Raw genomic sequence first — 23,526 nt, 5'->3', positions numbered from 1 at the left:
CTGCGTGTTGTTACCTTTAACCTGTATTGTTATAATATCACTCCCAAGATAACGTGTCCAATGTTTACTCTAACGCAAGAAAGATGTCTGTCTGTCTGTCTGTCTGTCTCTCTCTCATATAATGCAGAAACGAATATACAACTCTACAAAACAAATGCCATCGATTTTCCATGACCGCATCATTTACGGAAGAAACAGTTTTAAAATCAAATCTACAAAATCCTATCAAACTCCCAAATTCCATCATGCTGGAAAGGGAATTGGAAAGTCAAAACATCGGAACCAAAAACGAAAAGGTCTCATGTGGTGAGATCAAGCAAGCGTGCAAGCTGGGTAACAAACTGGCAGAGATGGAAATATGGGGGCAGGATGCCAAGAGGCCACAACAGCCTGTTGCTCTGTGATTAACGCTATCACCAGAACTCGACTGCCGTGCTTCCAGGGACGGGGAAAAGGGAAGTTGGTGGCAAGCGTTTCGGCCAACGACTCAACTCGAGAAAATGTCCAACACTTGCTACACAAACTGCCCTCACCCCATTTGAAGATTCCTGATAATTTCACTCAATTATTCTAAAACCAAAAAAAATGTAATAAAAACATTTAGTTTTTTAAAACTGGGGTTTTCAAAAACTAGATATGGCCCAAAAGGAAAAAACAAGCAAACAAACAAACAAACAAAAAAACAATCAACGACTGCATATTGTGCAAAAGGAAACAGCTTGGGTTATTTTCCAGATGACCATCAAACCACAGTCCAGTAGATTCCCTTAAAGGAAGTGGCTGGAACTGTATGGTATTCATATCCATGGCATTTCCTCATCACTCATCGGAGATCATTTCGCCGTTATGCATTCATCCTTCCAACTGCCGAATACATTTCACCTCCTCCGCCATGCACGGACTGGTCTTGGTTGCCTGCGATTCAAATGCCTTTTCACTTGTGCAGTCACGGTCGACTTTAGTACAGCGTTGGGTTTTCTTTTTTTTCGTTCTTTCTTTCTTTTAAGGCATTGCCAATGGAAACACAAAGGAATAAAACGTGGGAAGATTTAATTATCAGCTGTGTATGTAAACGCAAAGGGAAGCGGAACAAGCCGATCAGTTCCAAGAATACATGTGAAAGCTGGACGAGCGCCGGAAGGCAGACACGGACCGACGGACAGCAGCATTGAAAGTGGGAGAAATATGGCCACGCCAGGCCAAACACTTAAGTCAAGTACGTTTATGCTCCTACAAATTGATAAAACGTTCAGGAGAAACAGGCAGAGAGCACTTTTGGCCTGAGTAGTCATGTTGGTATCACAAAAAAAGGATGCTCAAGAAGAAAGTCAAATTCAGGCCAAGTTTGCAGTTTGAGATCCACAAGTTTTATGCAGTGCACAGAGACGCACAGGTGGGGCTAGGAGTTCGCCTGTTTAGCATTCCCATCCGAGCCCATGTATCCTGAATGCTGTGATCGCAGGTTCAAATCCTTTGTACCATTTTGGTTCGTCCATTGTATACCTTACAATTCATGCAAAAGTACAATGCTGCGTCACAGAATCTTTGCCCTGCATGTGATCATATATATGCATATATATATATATATATATATATATATATATATATATATATATATATATATATATATATATATATATATATATATATATATATATATATATATATATATATATATATATATATGTTTTCTTTTCAAGTTCCTCCACAAGCTTCAAATAACTGTTTCATAATCTATAAACGAGAGCGAAGTCGATGGCATGCCATTGCAAATCCCCACACTTCCCAACCCAAAGCAAAGTTCGATCCCATCATCGGTCGATCCCACCAGGAATGAACCAATAACAAATTATGAGTCAAAAGCAATTTTCCGTTATGACCCTGTGACACTAAGTCCCCACCCTCTGAGGCATGAACCGGGGGTCAAATTAAAGAAATGGTTACATATTTCATGCGCTCCCCCATGTCGATTACATATACAAGGTTTCATTTTATTTAAAAAGAAGTTTTAAATGTGCCTGTAATTACATTTTTTGGTATTTGACTTTTTGGCCTCGCTGCAGGGGGTGGGGCCAAAAATGATACCACTCTCACACCATCGTGCGTGTTGTGATCGTAACTACCAAGTTTGGTGAATTTCTGTAAAAGCGTTTACGAGGAGATAGCGTGACGGACAGAGCTGATTACAATATCCCCCCAGAATTATTTTTCTTCATAAAGCATGGGGATCATAATGGAACAAATGTATGTCCGACTGTCCGTATGTATGTATGTATGTATGTATGTATGTATGTATGTATGTATGCTCCATACCCATTGGTTAGACAGCTGGCCCATTCCCAACTGTAACCTGAAAAAAACTACTTCATACATCCACCACTTTAATAAGCCTAAGACATCTTCAGAAGTGTGATATTCACAGTCGACATGCCCTACCTATAAGTTTTCCTTTCAGTGTAAAAACAACCGAAGTGACTGTTAAAAGGATCATCAAACATCGAAAGATTGGAGCCGATAGGCGTAACGGGCCTTGTGAAGGCGACAATATGTATCGGCACCAGGCTTCAGGTCTCTGGTGTTACCCTATGAGGCATTACAATTGGAATTATGTGAGCTATACAGTATAACCACCATGTATTTAATATACTAGCAGAGTACCCGCCCTGCAGGCGATCTTGTTCCAAACATGCAACACATTATTTGAACGCATACCATTATTTGGATGGTGTATAGGCAACTGACAGCTCTGCATACGCAAAAAAAACATAACCTGGGTGATGTGCATGAAGGGAAAACATACCTACTGCTTATAATTCAAAACACCTCGCGGCACTGGAAAACGTGGGGACTTGTAATACCTTCCCCCACCTGGAGGCAGCGCAACATGATGCACATTTATATGGAGAATCTGTGTCCCTCCCTCCTCATCTCCTCTTCCTCTCTCCCCCCGCCCCTCCCCCTCCCCCCAAGCCAATGAGTAAAGATAAAAACACCCTCCACATTAATTGGGGTCATGCTGATCCTCTGTAGCGAGTCTGGATGTAATTGGCCCGGAACTGTAGGAGCACGACAAACAAACAGACAAACCAACAAATGAAATTGCTCGTCGAGCAAGGAATTTCCGGAAAAAAACTTTGTCATATCTCCATGATGTCTGAAAAAACAAAAACCTGGAAATCAATTTGGTTCTTACAAGTCGATAGTGCTTCTGTTTAATGAGTTATAGCACTTAGTTTGGTCATGAACATAACTTGGAAGTTAATCAGACTTGAAATGGCGCAATTTGGTTTTTATCGCAATTTGAGAGTTTTGACCCGACCCCCCCACTCTTTTGACCCCCGACCGCCAAGGAGGGTGTTGGTGTGACACCCCCAATGAGACGTATGGTTGGATGCACATTTTAGATTTGGTTTGAAGTCGATACGACCATTTTAGCGGGCCTTATTGCAAAAATAAGAATTTTGGTTCTTCCGTGTCCTTGACCTTGACCTTTGACCTAGATTCACCAAAAAACGACAAGTGTCTAAGTTGGACCATGGCCGACGTCTGTACCCAGTTTGGTCATGATCGCTGAAATGGTGTGGCTGCTACAGGGTAAAAAAACACACAAACAAACACAGACAGACAGACAGACACACCCGACCAACATAATTGTCAAAATCCGAAGGATTCAGACAATTAACAAACAAACACAGAAACAAGGGTCCATGAATTATAGAAAGGATCCACATAAGCTGTAGCAATGCTTTTGCTTCATAACTCGGGTTATTCTTTATTTTTGGGAATGATTGAGACAGCGGACTGTTGTCTATACACTGCCTAAATAAAGGGATGCGTCAGAAGAACATGTTTGTTGCACGCTTGGAACAAGATCACCCAAATGGTGGGTACGCTATTAGTACAAATATACAGGGGCGCCGAGAGGTGGGGGTCGATGCCTCAGGACCCAGGGTCCGTTGAAGGGCCCGAGCTTCTCCTCAAACTGTAACTTTTCATACAAATGCAAGAGAGAAAGGGTGGGGGTGGGGGTGGCGGCCCCGAGGTCCGTGCATATATATATATATATATATATATATATATATATATATATATATATATATATATATATATATACATATATACATATATACATATATACATATATACATATATACATATATACATATATATATATATATATATATACATATATACATATATACATATATACATATATACATATATACATATATACATATATATATATATATATATATATATACATATATACATATATACATATATACATATATATATATATATATATACAGACATCACACAGATAACAAACAGGAAACATGCAAACTTTCACATGATAACATGAGATGTGATCACTCAAGTCACAAACATCAACAGGTAGGCAAGCAGGCAGAACTCAGCGTGTGGAGAATCAGTCAGTCAAACAGAAAGATATCAGCATATTGAAGGTAAGTAAACATACAGGCAGACAGCATGTCAGCAGGTAAGCATACAGGCAGACAGCATGTCAGCAGGTAAGGATACAGGCAGACAGCATGTCGGCAGGTAAGCATGCAGGCAGACAGCATGTCGGCAGGTAAGCATGCAGGCAGACAGCATGTCGGCAGGTAAGCATGCAGGCAGACAGCATGTCGGCAGGTAAGCATGCAGGCAGACAGTATGTCGGCAGGTAAGCATGCAGGCAGACAGCATGTCAGCAGGTAAGCATGCAGGCAGGTAAGCAAGCAGGCAGACAGCATGTCAGCAGGTAAGCATACAGGCAGACAGCATGTCAGCATGCAGGCAGACAGCATGTCAGCAGGTAAGCAAGCAGGCAGACAGCATGTCAGCAGGTAAGCATACAGGCAGACCGCATGTTGGCAGGTAAGCATGTAGGCAGACAGCATGTCGGCAGGTAAGCAAGCAGGCAGACAGCATGTCAGCAGGTAAGCATACAGGCAGACTGCATGTTGGCAGGTAAGCATGCAGGCAGACAGTATGTCGGCAGGTAAGCATGCAGGCAGACAGCATGTCAGCAGGTAAGCATGCAGGCAGACAGCATGTCGGCAGGTAAGCAAGCAGGCAGACAGCATGTCAGCAGGTAAGCATACAGGCAGACAGCATGTCAGCATGCAGGCAGACAGCATGTCAGCAGGTAAGCAAGCAGGCAGACAGCATGTCAGCAGGTAAGCATGTAGGCAGACAGCATGTCGGCAGGTAAGCAAGCAGGCAGACAGCATGTCAGCAGGTAAGCATACAGGCAGACTGCATGTTGGCAGGTAAGCAAGCAGGCAGACAGCATGTCGGCAGACAGAATATCGGTAGGTAAGCATGCAGGCAGATAGAATATCGTTAGGTAAGCAGGCAGGCAGACAGAATATCGGTGGGTAAGCAGGCAGGCAGACAGACAGAATATCGGCAGGTAAGCATGCAGACAGACAGAATATCTGTAGATAAGCATGCAGGAAGACAGAATATCGGCAGTTAAGCATGCAGACAGACAGAATATCGGCAGTTAAGCATGCAGACAGACAGAATATCGGCAGTTAAGCATGCAGACAGACAGAATATCGGCAGTTAAGCATGCAGACAGACAGAATATCGGCAGTTAAGCATGCAGACAGACAGAATATCGGTAGGTAAGCACGCAGGCAGACAGAATGTCGGCAGGTAAGCATGCAGGCAGACAGAATATCGGTAGGTAAGCAGGCAGGCAGACAGAATGTCGGCAGGTAAGCAGGCAGGCAGACAGAATGTCGGCAGGTAAGCAGGCAGGCAGACAGAATGTCGGCAGGTAAGCATGGAGGCAGACAGAATATCGGTAGCTAAGCATGCAGACAGAATATTGGTAGGTAAGCAGGCAGGCATACAGAATGTCGGCAGGTAAGCATGCAGACAGACAGAATATCAGTAGGTAAGCAGGCAGACAGAATATTGGTAGGTAAGCAGGCAGGCAGACAGAATGTCGGCAGGTAAGCATGTAGGCAGACAGAATATCGGTAGGTAAGCAGGCAGGCAGACAGAATGTCGGCAGGTAAGCATGCAGGCAGACAGAATATCGGTAGGTAAGCAGGCAGACAGAATATTGGTAGGTAAGCAGGCAGGCAGACAGAATGTCAGCAGGTAAGCATGCAGGCAGACAGAATATCGGTAGCTAAGCAGGCAGACAGAATATTGTTAGGTAAGCAGGCAGGCAGACAGAATGTCGGTAGGTAAGCAGGCAGACAGAATATTGGTAGGTAAGCAGGCAGGCAGACAGAATGTCGGCAGGTAAGCATGCAGGCAGACAGAATATCGGTAGGTAAGCAGGCAGGCAGACAGAATGTCGGCAGGTAAGCAGGCAGACAGACAGAATATCGGCAGGTAAGCATGCAGGCAGACAGAATATCGGTAGCTAAGCAGGCAGACAGAATATTGGTAGGTAAGCAGGCAGACAGAATATTGGTAGGTAAGCAGGCAGACAGACAGAATATTGGTAGGTAAGCAGGCAGGCAGACAGAATATTGGTAGGTAAGCAGGCAGGCAGACAGAATGTCGGCAGGTAAGCATGCAGGCAGAATATCGGTAGGTAAGCTGGCAGACAGAATATCGGTAGGTAAGCATGCAGGCAGACAGAATATCGGTAGGTAAGCATGCAGGCAGACAGAATATCGGTAGGTAAGCAAGCAGGCAGACAGAATATCGGTAGGTAAGCAAGCAGGCAGAGAGAATATCGGTAGGTAAGCAAGCAGGCAGACAGACAGAATGTCGGCAGGTAAGCAAGCAGACAGAATATCGGTAGGTAAGCAAGCAGGCAGAGAGAATATCGGTAGGTAAGCAAGCAGGCAGACAGACAGAATGTCGGCAGGTAAGCAAGCAGACAGAATATCGGTAGGTAAGCATGCAGACAGACAGAATATCGGTAGGTTGAACTCTGAATGTTGGGACGATGACTGGCAAAGGGCGAGAGTTGGCTGGTATGATGGAGAGAAGAAAGGTGGACATACTGTGTGTACAAGAGACCAAGTGGATGGGGAGTAAGGCGAGGAGCATTGGAGGTGGTTTCAAACTGTTCTACCATGCTGTGGATGGGAGGAGAAATGGTGTCGGGGTAATCCTAAAGGAAGATTATGTCAAGAGGGTATTGGAGGTGAGGAGAGTGTCTGACCGAGTGATGAGTGTGAAGTTGGAAATTGAAGGGGTGATGATGAATGTCATCAGTGCATATGCCCCACATATGGGGTGTGAGATGGAATATAAAGAAGATTTCTGGAGTGAGTTAGATGAAGTGGTGGAGAGTGTATCCAAGGATGAAAGAGTGGTGATTGGAGCAGATTTCAATGGACATGTTGGGGAAGGGAATAAAGAGGATGAGGAGGTGATGGGGAGGTACGGTCTCAACAAGAGAAATGTGGAAGGGCAAATGGTGGTAGAGTTTGCAAAAAGAATGGAAATGGCAGTGGTAAACACGTATTTCAAGAAGAAGGAGGAACACAGGGTGACATACATGAGTGGAGGAAAGTGCACACAGGTGGATTACATCTTAAGTAGGAGATGCAACCTGAAAGAGATTAGTGACTGTAAGGTTGTGGCAGGGGAGAGTGTAGCTCGACAGCATCGATTGGTGGTCTGTAGGATGACTTTAGAGGTGAGGTTGAGGAAGAGAGTGAGGGCTGAACCAAGGACCAGATGGTGGAAGCTGAAGGAGGAAGACTGTTGCGTGAAATTTAGGGAGGAGGTGAGACAGGCGTTGGATGGTGGTAAAGATGGATGGGATGATTGGGCAACGACAACAGAAGTTGTGAGGGAGATAGCTCGGAAGGTACTTGGTGTGACATCTGGACAGAGGAAGGAAGATAAGGAGACTTGGTGGTGGAATGAGGAAGTACAGGAAAGTATAAGGAAGAAGGGGTTGGCGAAAAAGAAGTGGGATAGTCAGAGAGATGAAGAAAGTAGGCAGGAGTACAAGGAGTGGCGTCGAAAAGCAAAAAGAGAGGTGGCAAAGGCCAAGGAAAAGGCATACGACGAGCTGTATGAGAAGTTGGATACAAAAGAAGGGGAAAAGGATTTACACCGATTGGCAAGACAGAGGGACCGAGCTGGGAAGGATGTGCTACAGGTTCGGGTGATAAAGGACGCAAATGGGAATGTGCTGACGAGCGAGGAGAGTGTGTTGAGAAGGTGGATGGAGTACTTCGAGGAGCTGATGAATGAAGAAAATGAGAGAGAGAGAAGGTTGGAAGAGGTGGAGATAGTGAATCTGGAAGTGGGGTGGATCAGTAAGGATGAAGTGAGGACTGCTATGAAGAAGATGAAAAGTGGAAAGGCGGTTGGCCCAGATGGTATACCAGTGGAGGCATGGAAGTGCTTAGGAGAGATGGCAGTGGGGTTGTTAACCAGATTGTTTAATAAAGTCTTGGAAAGTGAGAGGATGCCGGAGGAGTGGAGATTAAGTGTACTGATTCCGATTTTCAAGAATAAGGGTGATGTGCAGAGCTGTGGAAATTACAGAGGGATAAAGTTGTTAAGCCACACCATGAAGTTGTGGGAAAGAGTAGTGGAAGCTCGGTTGAGAGGAGAGGTGACGATCTGTGAGCAGCAATATGGGTTTATGCCAGGAAAGAGCACCACTGATGCGATGTTTTCTTTGAGAATGTTGATGGAGAAGTATAGGGAAGGCCAGAACGAGTTACATTGTGTGTTTGTGGATTTAGAGAAAGCTTATGATAGGGTGCCAAGAGAGGAGTTGTGGTATTGTATGAGGAAGTCGGGAGTGGTGGAGAAGTATGTGAGGATCGTGCAGGATATGTATGAGGACAGTGTGACAGCGGTGAGGTGTGCGGTAGGAATGACGGACCGGTTTAAGGTTAAAGTGGGATTGCACCAAGGATCCACTCTGAGCCCTTTCCTGTTTGCAATGGTGATGGACAGGTTGACGGACGAGATCAGACTGGAGTCTCCATGGACTATGATGTTCGCGGATGACATCATGATCTGTAGGGAGAGTAGGGAGCAGGCTGAATCGAGCCTTGAGAGGTGGAGGTACGCACTGGAGAGAAGGGGAATGTTAGTCAGTAGGAGTAAGACTGAGTACATGTGCGTAAATGAGAGGGAGGGTGGTGGTATGGTGCAGTTGCAAGGAGTTGAGGTGGGGAAGGTGGATTGGTTTAAATACTTGGGATCAACTGTCCAAAGTAACGGAGAGTGTGGGAGAGAAGTGAAAAAGAGAGTGCAGGCAGGATGGAGTGGGTGGAGAAGAGTTGCAGGAGTGATTTGTGACAGAAGGGTAGCTGCAAGAGTGAAGGGGAAAGTATACAAGACGGTAGTGAGACCAGCTATGTTGTATGGTTTGGAGGCGGTGGCGCTAACAAAAAGACAGGAAGCAGAGCTGGAGGTGGCAGAGTTAAAGATGCTGCGATTCTCGTTGGGAGTGACGAGGATGGACAGGACAAGGAATGAGTATATTAGAGGGACAGCGCAGGTAGGACAGTTTGGAGACAAAGTGAGAGAGGCGAGATTGAGATGGTTTGGACATGTGCACAGGAGGGAAATGGAGTATATCGGGAGAAGGATGTTGAAGATGGAGCCGCAAGGCAGGAGGAGAAGAGGAAGGCCAAAGAAGAGGTTCATGGATGCGGTGAGGGCGGACATGCGGGTGGTTGGAGTGTCAATGGAAGATGTGGAGGATAGAGCGAAATGGAGACAGTTGGTCCGCTGTGGCGACCCCTAACGGGAGCAAGCCGAAAGAGGAAGAAGAAGAAGAAGAGCAAGCAGGCAGACAGCATGTCGGTAGGTAAGCAGGTAGACAGCATGTCGGCAGGTAAGCAGGTAGACAGCATGTCGGTAGGTAAGCAGGTAGACAGCATGTCGGTAGGTAAGCAGGTAGACAGCATGTCGGTAGGTATTTATGCAAACAACCAACATGTCAGAAGACAAGCAGGCAGGTAAGTGCACAACATATCGGCAGACAAACAGGAAGACAGGCTCGCAGACAGCATGTCAGCAGGGAAAGTCGGTGGGCAAACAACATGTCGGAAGAGAAGCACGCAGGTAGACAGATCACAGCATGTCGGCAGGTAAACAAGAACACAAGTAACATGTGGACAGGCAGCCAGAAGGCAGACAGCACGTAGACAGGCAGCCAGAAGGCAGACAGCACGTAGAAAAACAAACAGCAGACATGAGCATTTCGACAGAAGTGGATAGACTAGCGATAAACATCGACACGAGTGGAAATGCCAGATTTAAAACTAAAATCTCTTACGAATTTCGATTTCCTATAATCTCCGGTGTCGACGTTGCCCTTTCGGAGCGAAGGTTTGTCCCTGCGCCGCTGCACGGGGGTGATCGACTCGCCCTGCATGGTGGACAGTCGTGTAATTGACCGACTGCCCCAAAAAACCCATCAACACTGTACTGAATGTGCCAAGATGAGGCGGGCCGGGGCGGGGCGGACTGAAGAGAGGAGGGGCGGGGCGATGCGGGGCGGGGCGATACAGGGCGGGGCGGAGCGGAGCGATGCGGAGCGGGGCGATACAGGGCGGGGCGAGGCGATGCGGAGCGGGGCGGGGCGATGCGGGGCGGGGCGGGGCGATACAGGGCGGGGCGGAGCGGAGCGATGCGGAGCGGGGCGATACAGGGCGGGGCGAGGCGATGCGGAGCGGGGCGGGGCGATGCGGGGCGGGGCGGGGCGATGCGGGGCGGGGCGATGCGGGGCGGGGCGGGGCGATGCGGGGCGGGGCGGAATGAAGAGAGGAGGGGCGATGCGGAGCGGGGCGACACAGGGCGGGGCGATACAGGGCGGGGCGATGCGGGGCGGGGCGATACGGGGCGGGGCAATACGGGGCGGGGCGATGCGGGGCGGGGCGATACAGGGCGCTGCGGGGCGATACAGGGTGGGGCGGGGCGATGCGGAGCGGGGCGGGGCGATGCGGAGCGGGGCGGGGCGATACAGGGCGGGGCGATGCGGAGCGGGGTTGCCTGAAGCGAGGGGCGTGGCGGTGTTACCTGAGCCGCACCTGACGAAATTGAAGTGTCGGAAGTGATTTCCAGATTTTAAATATTGTATTATAACATGGTAAGACTGGATCAGTGACTGCACTAAAATAACCATCCATGACAGAACCCTCATGTTTGTGTTCACCAGCCCCGGTGTAAAGACTTCAAGCTACCCCCCCCCCCTTCAAGTTACCTCCCGGTAATCTGAAATCGATTTCAAGTTACCCCCGCACTTTGACATTACCCCCCTCCCTGATTTATCTGAAATGATAAATTCTTATGCCCACAACTCATGATACGTTTATGGAATAGAACACGTAAAACATACAAGATTGAAAGCTCGTCTCAAAGTCTGGAAACATAAAAAATGTAACAAAAATGTTCATTGTCGTGGTGGTGGTGGTGGTGGTGGTGGTCGTATGGCAGCTCAGCTATCATTTCTTGAAGCGCGACTGTGTCGCTGATGCAGTGCCCCTCTACCAGTACACACACTGGAACTGGTACTCATTTTGCCGACCTCGGAACAATGACAGGCTGAGTCAAACCCCTGGTGTATTAATTCAGCGGGTACGGAGCTTGAACTCAGGACCCTGGGATCCCAAGCCGCCACCCTAACCACCACTCAGGACCCTGGGATCCCAAGCCGCCACCCTAACCACTACTCAGGACCCTGGGATCCCAAGCCGCCACCCTAACCACCACTCAGGACCCTGGGATCCCAAGCCGCCACCCTAACCACTACTCAGGACCCTGGGATCCCAAGCCGCCACCCTAACCACTACTCAGGACCCTGGGATCCCAAGCCGCCACCCTAACCACTACTCAGGACCCTGGGATCCCAAGCCGCCACCCTAACCACCACTCAGGATCATGGGATCCCAAGCCGCCACCCTAACCACCACTCAGGACCCTGGGATCCCAAGCCGCCACCCTAACCACTACTCAGGACCCTGGGATCCCAAGCCGCCACCCTAACCACTACTCAGGACCCTGGGATCCCAAGCCGCCACCCTAACCACCACTCAGGACCCTGGGATCCCAAGCCGCCACCCTAACCACTACTCAGGACCCTGGGATCCCAAGCCGCCACCCTAACCACTACTCAGGACCCTGGGATCCCAAGCCGCCACCCTAACCACCACTCAGGACCCTGGGATCCCAAGCCGCCACCCTAACCACTACTCAGGACCCTGGGATCCCAAGCCGCCACCCTAACCACCACTCAGGACCCTGGGATCCCAAGCCGCCACCCTAACCACTACTCAGGACCCTGGGATCCCAAGCCGCCACCCTAACCACTACTCAGGACCCTGGGATCCCAAGCCGCCACCCTAACCACTACTCAGGACCCTGGGATCCCAAGCCGCCACCCTAACCACCACTCAGGATCATGGGATCCCAAGCCGCCACCCTAACCACCACTCAGGACCCTGGGATCCCAAGCCGCCACCCTAACCACTACTCAGGACCCTGGGATCCCAAGCCGCCACCCTAACCACTACTCAGGACCCTGGGATCCCAAGCCGCCACCCTAACCACCACTCAGGACCCTGGGATCCCAAGCCGCCACCCTAACCACTACTCAGGACCCTGGGATCCCAAGCCGCCACCCTAACCACTACTCAGGACCCTGGGATCCCAAGCCGCCACCCTAACCACCACTCAGGACCCTGGGATCCCAAGCCGCCACCCTAACCACTACTCAGGACCCTGGGATCCCAAGCCGCCACCCTAACCACCACTCAGGATCCTGGGATCCTAAGCCGCCACCCAAACCACTGACCCAACACCAGGGGGTTGACTCAGCCTGTCATCCTTCCGCGGTCGGCCAAACGAGTACCAGTTCCAGTGTGTGTACTGGTAGAGGGGCACTGCATCAGCGACACAGTCGCGCTTCAAGAAATGAGAGCGACCCCGGCAGCTAAGCTGCCATACGACCACCACCACCACCACAACGAAATTGTGAATTAAAAATAAGTTGTTTTCATTGCCTTTCTTACACATTGATTTTATTACGTTGTTTCCATAATTGTAAATATAGTCCGAGTTGGTTAAAAAGATAAACCAGTTTGTCTATTTGTATCAACCATATCGAAGAAGGATTTCATAAAAATATGGCAAAAAATATAACTGGATGAGAAATACTGATTTCAATTAATAACAATATTAAAATAAAATAATTCATTATAAGATCAAAATTCATTGCAAACTCTTTGAAGGATGTCACGTGGTCAATGGTTTTCCCCTAATTCGTTTTCAATATCAATTAAATTATATTTTTTTGGAAATAAACAAACATAAATAAATGGTTTGAGGTGGGTCATCTGAAATCGTAGGATGTCGGATGAAATCGATTTCAGATTACCGTGAGGTAACTTGAAAGGGGGGGGGGGGTGGGGGGTAGCCTGAAGTCTTTACACCGGGGTGTTTTATTTTATATGGGGAGGTGGTAGGGCACACAATGAAATATCAAATCCTTGAAACCTCACCGAGTCACCTGGACGTGTTGAAATTATGAATGAGTCCTTGCGTAGATCGATCCGAGTCACCTGGACGTGTTGAATTTATGAATGAGTCCTTGCGGAGATCGATCCGAGTCACCGCGACGTGTTGAAATTATGAATGAGTCCTTGCGGAGATCGATCCGAGTCACCAAGACGTGTTGAATTTATGAATGAGTCCTTGCGGAGATCGATCCGAGTCACCGAGACGTGTTGAATTATGAATGAGTCCTTGCGGAGATCGATCCGAGTCACCAAGACGTGTTGAATTATGAATGAGTCCTTGCGGAAATCGATCCGAGTCACCTGGACGTGTTGAATTATGAATGAGTCCTTGCGGAGATCGATCCGAGTCACCTGAACGTGTTGAATTTATGAATGAGTCCTTGCGGAGATCGATCCGAGTCACCTGGACGTGTTGAATTTATGAATGAGTACTTGCGGAGATCGATCCGAGTCACCTGGACGTGTTGAATTTATGAATGAGTCCTTGCGGAGATCGATCCGAGTCACCTGGACGTGTTGAATTTATGAATGAGTACTTGTAGAAATCGATCCGAGTCACCTAGACGTGTTGAATTTATGAATGAGTCCTTGCGGAGATCGATCCGAGTCACCTGGACGTGTTGAATTTATGAATGAGTCCTTGCGGAGATCGATCCGAGTCACCTGGACGTGTTGAATTTATGAATGAGTCCTTGCGGAGATCGATCCGAGTCACCTGGACGTGTTGAATTTATGAATGAGTACTTGCGGAGATCAATGTTACCATAAGTGTGGGAGTGGTGCGCAATGTGCATTGTCGTGGAATGCGACCTTCCACCATTGTTTTTTATTTTTTTCTTATTATGATTGATTGTTCTTGTTCCTCTTCCTCTTCCATGTAATATCATTTGATTGGCACCACCAAGCCCCAACATGAGGGTGCGTCGGAGAGCTCATCCCAAACGTTTACCACCTTCCACCTGCTGATTCTAACAGGTAGAGGGAATGTTAAATTTAATAAAAAATTCCACAAACGGGTGGTTCATGTCACCTTGTGGGACTTTACAAACAGTTTGTAATGTACTCAACAGACAGGGATGAAGGTTCCAAAGTGAGAACAACAGGTTTAATCCGGACACGGGCATACCACAGCATCGGAACATGGGCGGGTCACGTGACTCTGCTTTACCACGCCCTGCTGCACCAATGTATACATAAATTAGCATAAACTACTCATACATATCACGGTTCAACACTTCATTCACACACACCTGTACATCCTCCACAAGAGCTTGGTCACGCCCTCTTCCACAACGTCACACCTTTATATGCTCCACGAGCACACCTTTCCACCTCTTCCTCCGTTCATCGTATTTAATATCTCATCGTGGTAGTGTACACCTGTCATGAAACATGATTTTCTGAGTCATCACTTTTGAAGGACAATTATTTTTACCTCCACTACCGACGGTGGGTGGAGGTTATGTTTTCACCTCTTTCTGTCTGTCTGTCTGTCTGTGAGCAGGAATGTCTCAAAACGTTGTGGACGGATTCAGACGAAACTTGGTGGATGAGTTGGGTAGGTGATACGAACAAGCTGATTCGATTTTTGGTTCAGGTCCGGATCCAGATCCGACCTATCAATGGGATACAACACGTAAACTGTTCAACCTGGCAGAGCTATGCGCTCTACAGAGTGCCATTCGAGTTATTATCCCAAGGCTTTTTCAAAAATACCGGGTTATTGAAATCGGTCCATCCGTCCGTCTGTCCATCGGTCGATCCATCCATCCGTCCATCGGTCGATCCTTCTTGCAGTCTGTCCATCAGTCGATCTATCCGTCCGTCTGTCCATTGGTCGATCCATCCGTCCATCTGTCCATCGGTCGATACTTCCAGCAGCCTGTCCATTGGTCGATCCATCCGTCCATCTGTCCATTGGTCGATCCATCTGTCCAAATGTCCATCTGTCGATCCTTCCAGCAGCCTGTCCATTGATCAATCCATCCGTCCATCTGTCCATTGGTCGATCTTTCTAGCAGTCTGTCCATCGGTCGATCCATCCGTCCGTCTGTCCATCGGTCGATCCATCTGTCCATTGGTTGATCCATCTGTCCATCTGTCCATCGGTCGATCCTTCCAGCAGTCTGCCCATTGGTCGATCCATCCGTCCATCTGTCCATTTTTCCGTCAGTCTGTCCATTGGTCGACCCTTCCGTCAGTCTGTCCATCCGTCTCGGTCTCACTAAACTTGGTAGTGTTGATCACCACATGCAAGAAGGTGTGAGAGCAGGATCATCTTTGGCTCTGTCCCCCGGAACAGTGTCAAAAGGTCAAGTTCCGAACAATGCAATTACGGACACATTTCAAACATTTTTCTGCCTCACAAGGAATCACAAGGAAACCATGTCATGCCTGGACCACATGAACACCGCAACTATTTAACAACAGTCTTCTTCTTCGTCTTCATCTTCTTTTGGCTGCTCTCGTTAGGGGTCACCACAGCAGATCATCCGCCTCCATTTCGCTCTATCCTCTACATCTTCCATTGTCAATTTAACAACAGTAGTAGACCAACATAAAAACAGCAAAACGTTTATTTTTTATGTTAAGTTGTTTTTTTTTTGCTTTCCAGTGAAGGGGGAATGTGAGCTTGGGTAAAAACCACACAACATCAACCCCACAACACCCCTTGATGAGACCCCCACCTACAGCACTCCGTACTCATGCACACAATCAGCCATCAATGCTTAAGCTACCTAAAAGTCTTATCAACATCCCGATACCCCTCTATCTCCATAACTTCCAGGTACCTATCTAATTCTAATTTAAACTTATCTACTTTTTCTGCTGCCACTACCTTTCCAGGGAGACCATTCCATGTATTAACTACTCTCTGAATGAAAGTCCCCTGACTTGCTTCCATCTTAACTCTCCTCTTTACTCTCAAGCTAAGGCCCCTGGTCCTATCACTGTCTACTCTGTTGACTAATTCATGTACACTTATTTTATCTCTACCTTTCATTATCTTAAACATCTCCATCATATCTACTCATAAGCCCCAATATGAGGAAGCGGCGGAGTCGCCGGTAACAATATGTTTTCGGGTTGTCCGTACGTCCGTTTTCTCTGCAACCGCTTATCCGAGTGACACGAAATTTTCACCACAGTGCGACTACTCATGTGGCAGGTTGTAATTATAATTATGACGTCATAGGTGACACGGTGTGCAGCCATGTTGGAAAAAAGGAAAACTTTGGACTAGATCTCTGAAGCTCTGAAACCACTCCATGGAAAAAAATTGAAACTTGGCATATGTGAAGTACCATCTTGTTTACCCCGTGTACCCCGCCACATCCCTCTCCCTTCCACAGACATCCTGTTGTCTTTGTTCCCCACTATTTTGTGCTTCCTTCCCTCATCCCTCTTGTGTCCTGCTTTGTTATATGTTTCTGCGTATTTGCTCTTGCATGAATCTCAACTTGGTACACAAAAACAAAAACAAAACAAAAATTACTATTGAGCACAAATTGAGCAATTACAAAAGAGGCAGCAGGGAAAAAGGGGGGAAAAAAGAGGCAGAGGCAGGGATAAAAAAAAGAGGCAGCAATTGAGCACTAATCAGTTTGCATTTGAAAATTTGAAAAATCAGTTTGCAAAAAAATAATTTGCTCCGATTCGCCTCTTTAACCATTAATCGCAGTGAGGCTGAGTTGTGGTGAAGCCATTTTTGGGCAGCAACGGCCCACGGTATTGGTTAGGCCCACGGTATCGATGACAGGGTATCGATGATATCGATGACGGCCCACGGTATCGATGACATCAGGCCATCGGGGACGTTTCTCCCTGCCATGATGTCCGTTCAGTATTGAAGATTATTTTACATTTGAAGGAAAGATTATTTTTGTTGTTAACTTTAAAAAGAATTCGCATTGGTATGTCGTGACACCAGGAGTCGAGCTAACGACTTCTTCATGCCTCTCATTCCTTTGTAATTTCCCTGTCATTTATATCTGATTATTTATTTGTTTTTATTCTCCTCCTTTGAAGTCATTCAAGAATGCACAACATGTGCTGCAGGCCTCTGTGACGTCACAAGCTTCAGGTCACATCTTGATCAAACGTCATAGATGCTCGAGCGTGGCTTATCATCAAGGGGCGTGGTGTGGTTCCGAAACAACTGGAAAAGGGGAATATAAACCCCCATGTCTGAACTTGGCCAATGGCTTCAAAGTCTCCAGATTGCCTCCTCATCATCTGATGTTGGAACCCAAGCGGTGTTGTTGCAGGAGTACGAGGACGGAGTCTTTCCAGCAAGAAACTTCTGCCCAAGGAAAGGAATTACTCCGCAATGGAATGTGAATGTCTCGACATCGTGTTTGCTGTTAAGAAATTCCAGAACTACATATACGGACGAGAGTTCATCATTCAGACTGATCATCAGCCCCTGTATAATGTGGTGGGAGTTGTTCCAACAGATCTATCGGTTCTGTTTTCAAGCCATTAAGAGGTCTGAGAATGTGGGAGCTGATTGTTTGAATCGAATGTGATTGTTTCCTTTTGGTTTGTTTTGCATGAATTATTTATTTATTAATTACAATGTCGAGGTTTGTATGAGAGCTAACACACAGAACGTACAAGGAGAGCAGGAGACAAGATGGGTGGGAGAGGGAAGGAAAAAAAGGGTGTGGAACAGAGACATGAGGAGCTCTGTGGAAGGGAGAGGGATGTGCTGGGGTACATGGGGTATACAAGATGGACACCACAGGGTATACAAGATGGACACCACAGGGACTTTCAGGTCCTGACACGACTGGGACTTTCAGGAATGAAAGTCCTAAAGCAGAAAATCTGAAGGAGGTGGGTTTGGGGTGATCGTCGTATGGCAGCTTAGCTGCCCCCCCGGCATTTCTTGAAGCGAGACTGTGTCGCTGATGCAGTGCCCCTCTACTAGTACACACACTGGAACTGGTACTCGTTTCGCCGACCTCGGAAGGATGACAGGCTGAGTCAACCTCCTGGTGTATTAATTCAGCAGCCGCCGGGGCTTGAACTCAGGACCCTAGGATCCCAAGCCGCCACCCTAACCACTGAGCCAACACCAGCCTTGGTTTGGGGTGGAGTAGCGGAGGGAGAAAAGATTGTGATTTTGGATGGGGGAAGAAAAGAAATGGCGGTGAACAGGTGTTTTGAAGACCTGGAGGGAAGAGTGGGATTGAACAGAGTGAGGGAGTTTGTTCCAAAGGTGGGGAAAAAAGAGGAATGAAAGCGTGAAGGTGAGCAGTGATTCTTGATTTTGGTAGTTTTACCAGAAGAGGGTTGTTGGTGGACCTTGAGCGCCCTGTGGAAATATGGGGGGGGGGGGAAAGATAGCTGAGAGAGCAGGGGAGGCAGGCCAGAAAGGAGACGGTAGAAGACAGAAAGACCAACGACCTGCCTGCGGTGAGTGTGAGAGACCGAAAGACTGAGCTTCATCACGGAAGATAGCAATGATCCTAAATGCCTTGGTTTCCACAGCAGGAAGCCGAGAAAGGTGAGAAGTGGGAGCACCAGCCGAGAGGGGAGCAGTACTCCATCAGACTGCAGATGAAAGCTTTGTGTGTGGTAAGGAGTTCAGGAGTGCCAAGGAAGGACTTTGCACGATGGAGGATGCCCAGTCGGCGATTGGCTTTGGAGTCAGCATTAGTCGGTGACTGCTTTCCTCGGAAAGATCATGGCAGAGAGTGAGACCAAGAATCTTGACTGAAAGAGCTTCCTCAAGAGGGTTGCTGAGAAAGTAGATGGGGGAAGGGGGGGTGGTTTCCAGACAGTCCTTCCGGAGAGACATAGTGAGAGTGTGAGATTTGTCAGGATTGAAGGACATGTTCCACATGTTGGACCAGCTTGTGATTTTATCCAGATCTGCAGAGAGTGAAGAGGCTGCTGCTTGCTGATCTGAGGGATGACAGACGGAACGGCAGAGGGTGGAGTCATCAGCAAAGAGATAAAGAGGACTTTCCAGAGAGTCAGAGGCTCATATAAGAACTGACTCTTGTATAAAAAAAAAATTGCAATCATATTTTTTCTCAAGGTGGGGCATATTTCTCAGTTAAAAGCTAGATGTTGTAAATTTAAGCAGGAGTAAAAGCTTGTAAATGATCTATTAAAATGATGGTTACACGTTATGTTACAAGTTTCTTTTAGCACGGATCGGTAAATTATCATATAAACTGCTTGAAGTAATAAGCTAATTTTGATTATAGATGGCAGTATTGTATTTTAAACTGCCTGGTGAGATTCGTGTAGATGCTGGAACGTTCTCAGATGAAACTTCTAGGATGAACTAGAATCACATTTGCTGGAAAGCACGGGATTGTTCTGTGATACTATATAAACGCGCGAGAGGGAGATGTAGAGAGACAGGTGATATGTGACAAGTGAGTTTCCATCGTCCCCGTGCTTCATTTAACTCTGATGAGTAAACGAAGTGTTAATGTCCAGAGTGGTTGTTAATGCGTGGAGCTGATTGTAATCAGGTTGATTGAAACTCATTAAGATTGTGTATCGGGAGAGAATTCCTTTGAGCTTTTAAAATCATCCTGGAAGGTCCACCGTTTGAGAGAGGACACTGCGACGGGTATCAAAGGTTCGACAGCCCCAAAGGATGAGGTGAACATGCATGAGTTGTGCCGACAGGACTGGGACACTGGGTGGTTGAAATAACTCAATGCGGGAATCGGAGTTGGATGTTGTATGTAATGGTGAACTTTCTCATTTGACTTTGTATCTCCTCCCAAGTACACCACACTCATTCTTGAGACAGACCAGTTGCTTGTGTGTGCAATATGTCCTCCATGTGCAATATCTCCTCCATGACCATGCTACTATGACCCAACATCAGCTTATATGGCCATGAAAACAAGCTGATCTTACCATTGACAACACTTAAAAGACTTTAAGACCAAGAAAACACATTTGCTTTTTGACTTTTACAGATTCCACAGATGCATTGGTGAGGGGAACTCTACCATTTGTCAGGACCAAATGAAAATGGACTGCCCAGGAGGAGGTGGAGGAGATGGAGAGGCGATTAAGACCAAGACCAATGGGACCAGTTGAAACAAGCTGAGCTGGGCTTCCACAAAGCTGGGGCGCAGGAAAAGAGGATGGTCATGGAGGAGATATGGCAAAAGGAGGAGGAAATATGAGTGGCTAAGGATACAAGTCTGTCTCAATAATAAGTGTGGTGTATTTGGAAGGAGATTTAGCCAATAAGGTGGGTCATGGTTAAACATCTGGAGCATGGAGCCGCTCACATTGAGATTTCTAGTCAGAGCAACATACGATGTCTTGCCAACACCCCACAACAAGAAGAAATGGAGGAAAGCTGATGAAATCCAGAAGTGTGACAGAAAAGGATCACACTGAAACGTATGCTGTAAAATTTCCAGGTATCTCAAGGAAAGGATCTCTACGCCTAGAGAAACAACCAAGTGCTGAAGTAAGTCCACCAAATATTAGAAGAGGAGGTCCAAAAGGCAATGCCAATTACGAGAAGGCCAACTTTGATTTCCTTTGTGAGAGTGTGCATCCAAGGGGAAGAAAACCAAACCAAAGTCAGTTGGAGTCCATAGCAAATTCAGGGTCGAGCAGATAGCTGTGGACCTTGGAAAGTAGTTGGTGTTCCTGCAGCAGAGAGCAGCAGCAGACCTGGGACCAGACATTGTCCTGTACTAAAAGGAACCAAAGCTGTTTATGCTTATTGAGCTGATCATCCCATGGAAAGACATTATCCAAGTAGCCCATGAATACAAGATGGAGAAATACTCAGAACCCATAACCCACTGGAAGGAAAGAGGCTGGAAGGTCAGTTGCTGGGGGTTCACACAGATGTCATTGATCACCTTCCTGACCAAGCTAAATGTGGCCAGTAAAGATCAGAAGGGAAAAGTCAAGAGAGCATGTAAACATCTGGAGAGCAACAGCCTCAACTTGGATATAGCAGAAATACAGAACTGGACGAGCCAAGATGGTCCACCTATAACTCAAGCAGCAACAGGTGGTGTTTGTCTTGGCAGATGCTGCTGGCTCGACCTCTGCCACTCGAGTCATATCGAGGTTAAAAGGACAAAATCCTGGCACTGGGACCACGACTGGGGATCTGTCTGCGAAGATTTGCGCAGGGTGTATTTTGAATCTCCCGACATTGTGATATTTTCTCAAGGAAAAGCAAGCATGGACTGCAAGCCAAGTCCGGCTAAGCCACACGAGCCACTCGGCCCAGCCTATTTTTCTTCAGTGGATAATAGGCAATACACCCGTTCTTAATACATTTGAACACTTTATTTCAGGAAACATTTGTTTAACATATGATGGATTGTCTGCATAAAAAAGGAAGGAGCCACTATTATTGAAAAAGTTCTGTCATTCTCACCAAAATCCACCAGAAAGTGCCACTCACAACACCACCTAGTGGTGGGGAATTGTATTACCCACGACTCTCTTCAGACTCATTGGGGGTTTATGGCAGCTTCTGCTTTTCCATAGTGAAGGTAGGGCTGACAGGATGACCTGGAGGTATGCACACTCACCTCATAGCTGCCTAGCTTTGGTTTGAATCTCAGCCCAGCTATAAACTGTCATCCTGGTGTTTCACAGACAAGGTGATTAATCAATAGGTGTGCTGTCTCTTAGATGGATGTTAAACTGGGCTTCCCATCAGTCGGTGACTGTTCGAGATCCCACGGTGTCCTTCGCGAAGAGTAGGTGAGCTATCGCCGACACTCTGAACAAATTAGAAATTCCTGTTCTAACCTACAGAGTGCTGAATCAGCGGCACAGCCACACCCTCAGTCAATGATGCTACCCCGCAGCCTTGTACCGCATACGAAAGAAGAAGATAGTGAAGGTGGTCATGTTGTTTTTTTTTGTAGCAAATTAATGGCACTGCATACCTGATGACATTTTACTGGTGCATTGTGGGTATAGTTGCATGAAACAATTGGATTTTCTTTTAACAGGGTTGAACACACACACAATGGACTTGACTTCAGACAAACAGTCACAAGCTTGAGTGAAGTGATTTAACTTCGGCTATATTGGCAATGCAATCTTTATGACGTCACTTTTCTTTCCACACTCAGCTGGGCAATTAAGGAGAAATTTCCTCCTCCCTGTGGATAAACCTATAGGGTTGGTCTGTGCTTTATCCTTTTAATGCTGAGCAAGGAAGCACTGCAATGAAACCTCTTTGGGATGACATTTTAAGTCTTCGGTGTGACTCGGCAAGGGTCGGACTGAAACCACCGACCTCCCAGACTCATGGCGGCACTCGAAGCATTATTCCGCCGAATCTGGTGAAACCTGTTTCCTCTGTTTTCAGAAAATTATGAATTATATGAAATAATTGGACCACCGCTGGCCCAAATGACAGCAGAAACTTGAAGTGACGCCAGTTATACAAGGAAGTAAATAACACGTAAAAATTTGGTATTATTCCTCCAGGAGGACTGTAGTTTAATCGTTAGATTGAAAAGGATGGCAGCTACAAACGGACTATGAAAAAAGGCTTTTGGCCAAAAACGCAAATGGGTTACGACTAACGAGGTTGATAGAACATCCCAAAAGGCCCGATGCGATTGATTGCAGGAGACTGTTTCAGGAACTACAGGGGTGTGTATAAAGGAGGAATACCCATCCTGAAACTTCTCCATGCCCAAGCAATAAAATCAAAATAAAAATCATGATTTTTGGTTCTTAACCTCCATACGTCTTTGGGGTGTGACGCTTGTTTTGCAATATTTTAGTGAACCCAACAAAGGATACTCATGTGTCATTGTGTCGTGGACTTGCACGATATGAAATGTCATCCAGTGGGTATTTATACGTACGAGCACATTGTACAACCTGGCCGTCCTCAACACGGGACTTCTGCGAGGCCCATGGCAACTGGAGCCCCCCTTCTCACAAAATGGGCCCCTGCATCAGCCTCCAATCTTTTCAAAGCATCTTGAAAGTCCAGTCGTACAGTACAGACACAGTTCCAATTAGAACGGCACTCGGTATGGAGTGCGTACTTCCGCCAAGT

At 47.0% G+C, this 23,526-nt stretch overlaps 1 protein-coding gene across 4 annotated transcripts in view; it reads right to left on the bottom strand.

Annotated features, from left to right (window-relative positions):
- Nucleotides 1-13,482, bottom strand: part of LOC147011133 (protein diaphanous homolog 2-like) — a 119,204-nt gene extending 105,722 nt beyond the window's left edge. For 3 of the 4 annotated variants that reach the window (XM_085859917.1, XM_085859918.1, XM_085859919.1), the window contains exon 1: nucleotides 10,241-10,417. In XM_085859917.1, coding sequence (XP_085716043.1) covers nucleotides 10,241-10,339 — 99 coding nt within the window. In that variant the 5' untranslated portion in view covers nucleotides 10,340-10,417. Of the gene's footprint in view, nucleotides 1-10,240; nucleotides 10,418-13,463 lie in introns of those variants that run through there. The other variant, XM_085859920.1, reaches the window with a different exon arrangement.
- Between the last annotated feature and the right edge of the window lie 10,044 nt (nucleotides 13,483-23,526).

This window comes from Eptatretus burgeri, chromosome 16 (genome assembly GCF_056783735.1).
Source record: "Eptatretus burgeri isolate ZD-2024b chromosome 16, Ebu_testis_v1, whole genome shotgun sequence".
Lineage (NCBI taxonomy): Eukaryota > Metazoa > Chordata > Myxini > Myxiniformes > Myxinidae > Eptatretus > Eptatretus burgeri.
Note: the sequence above shows the minus strand (reverse complement) of the source record. Positions and strands in the feature narration are given on the sequence as shown.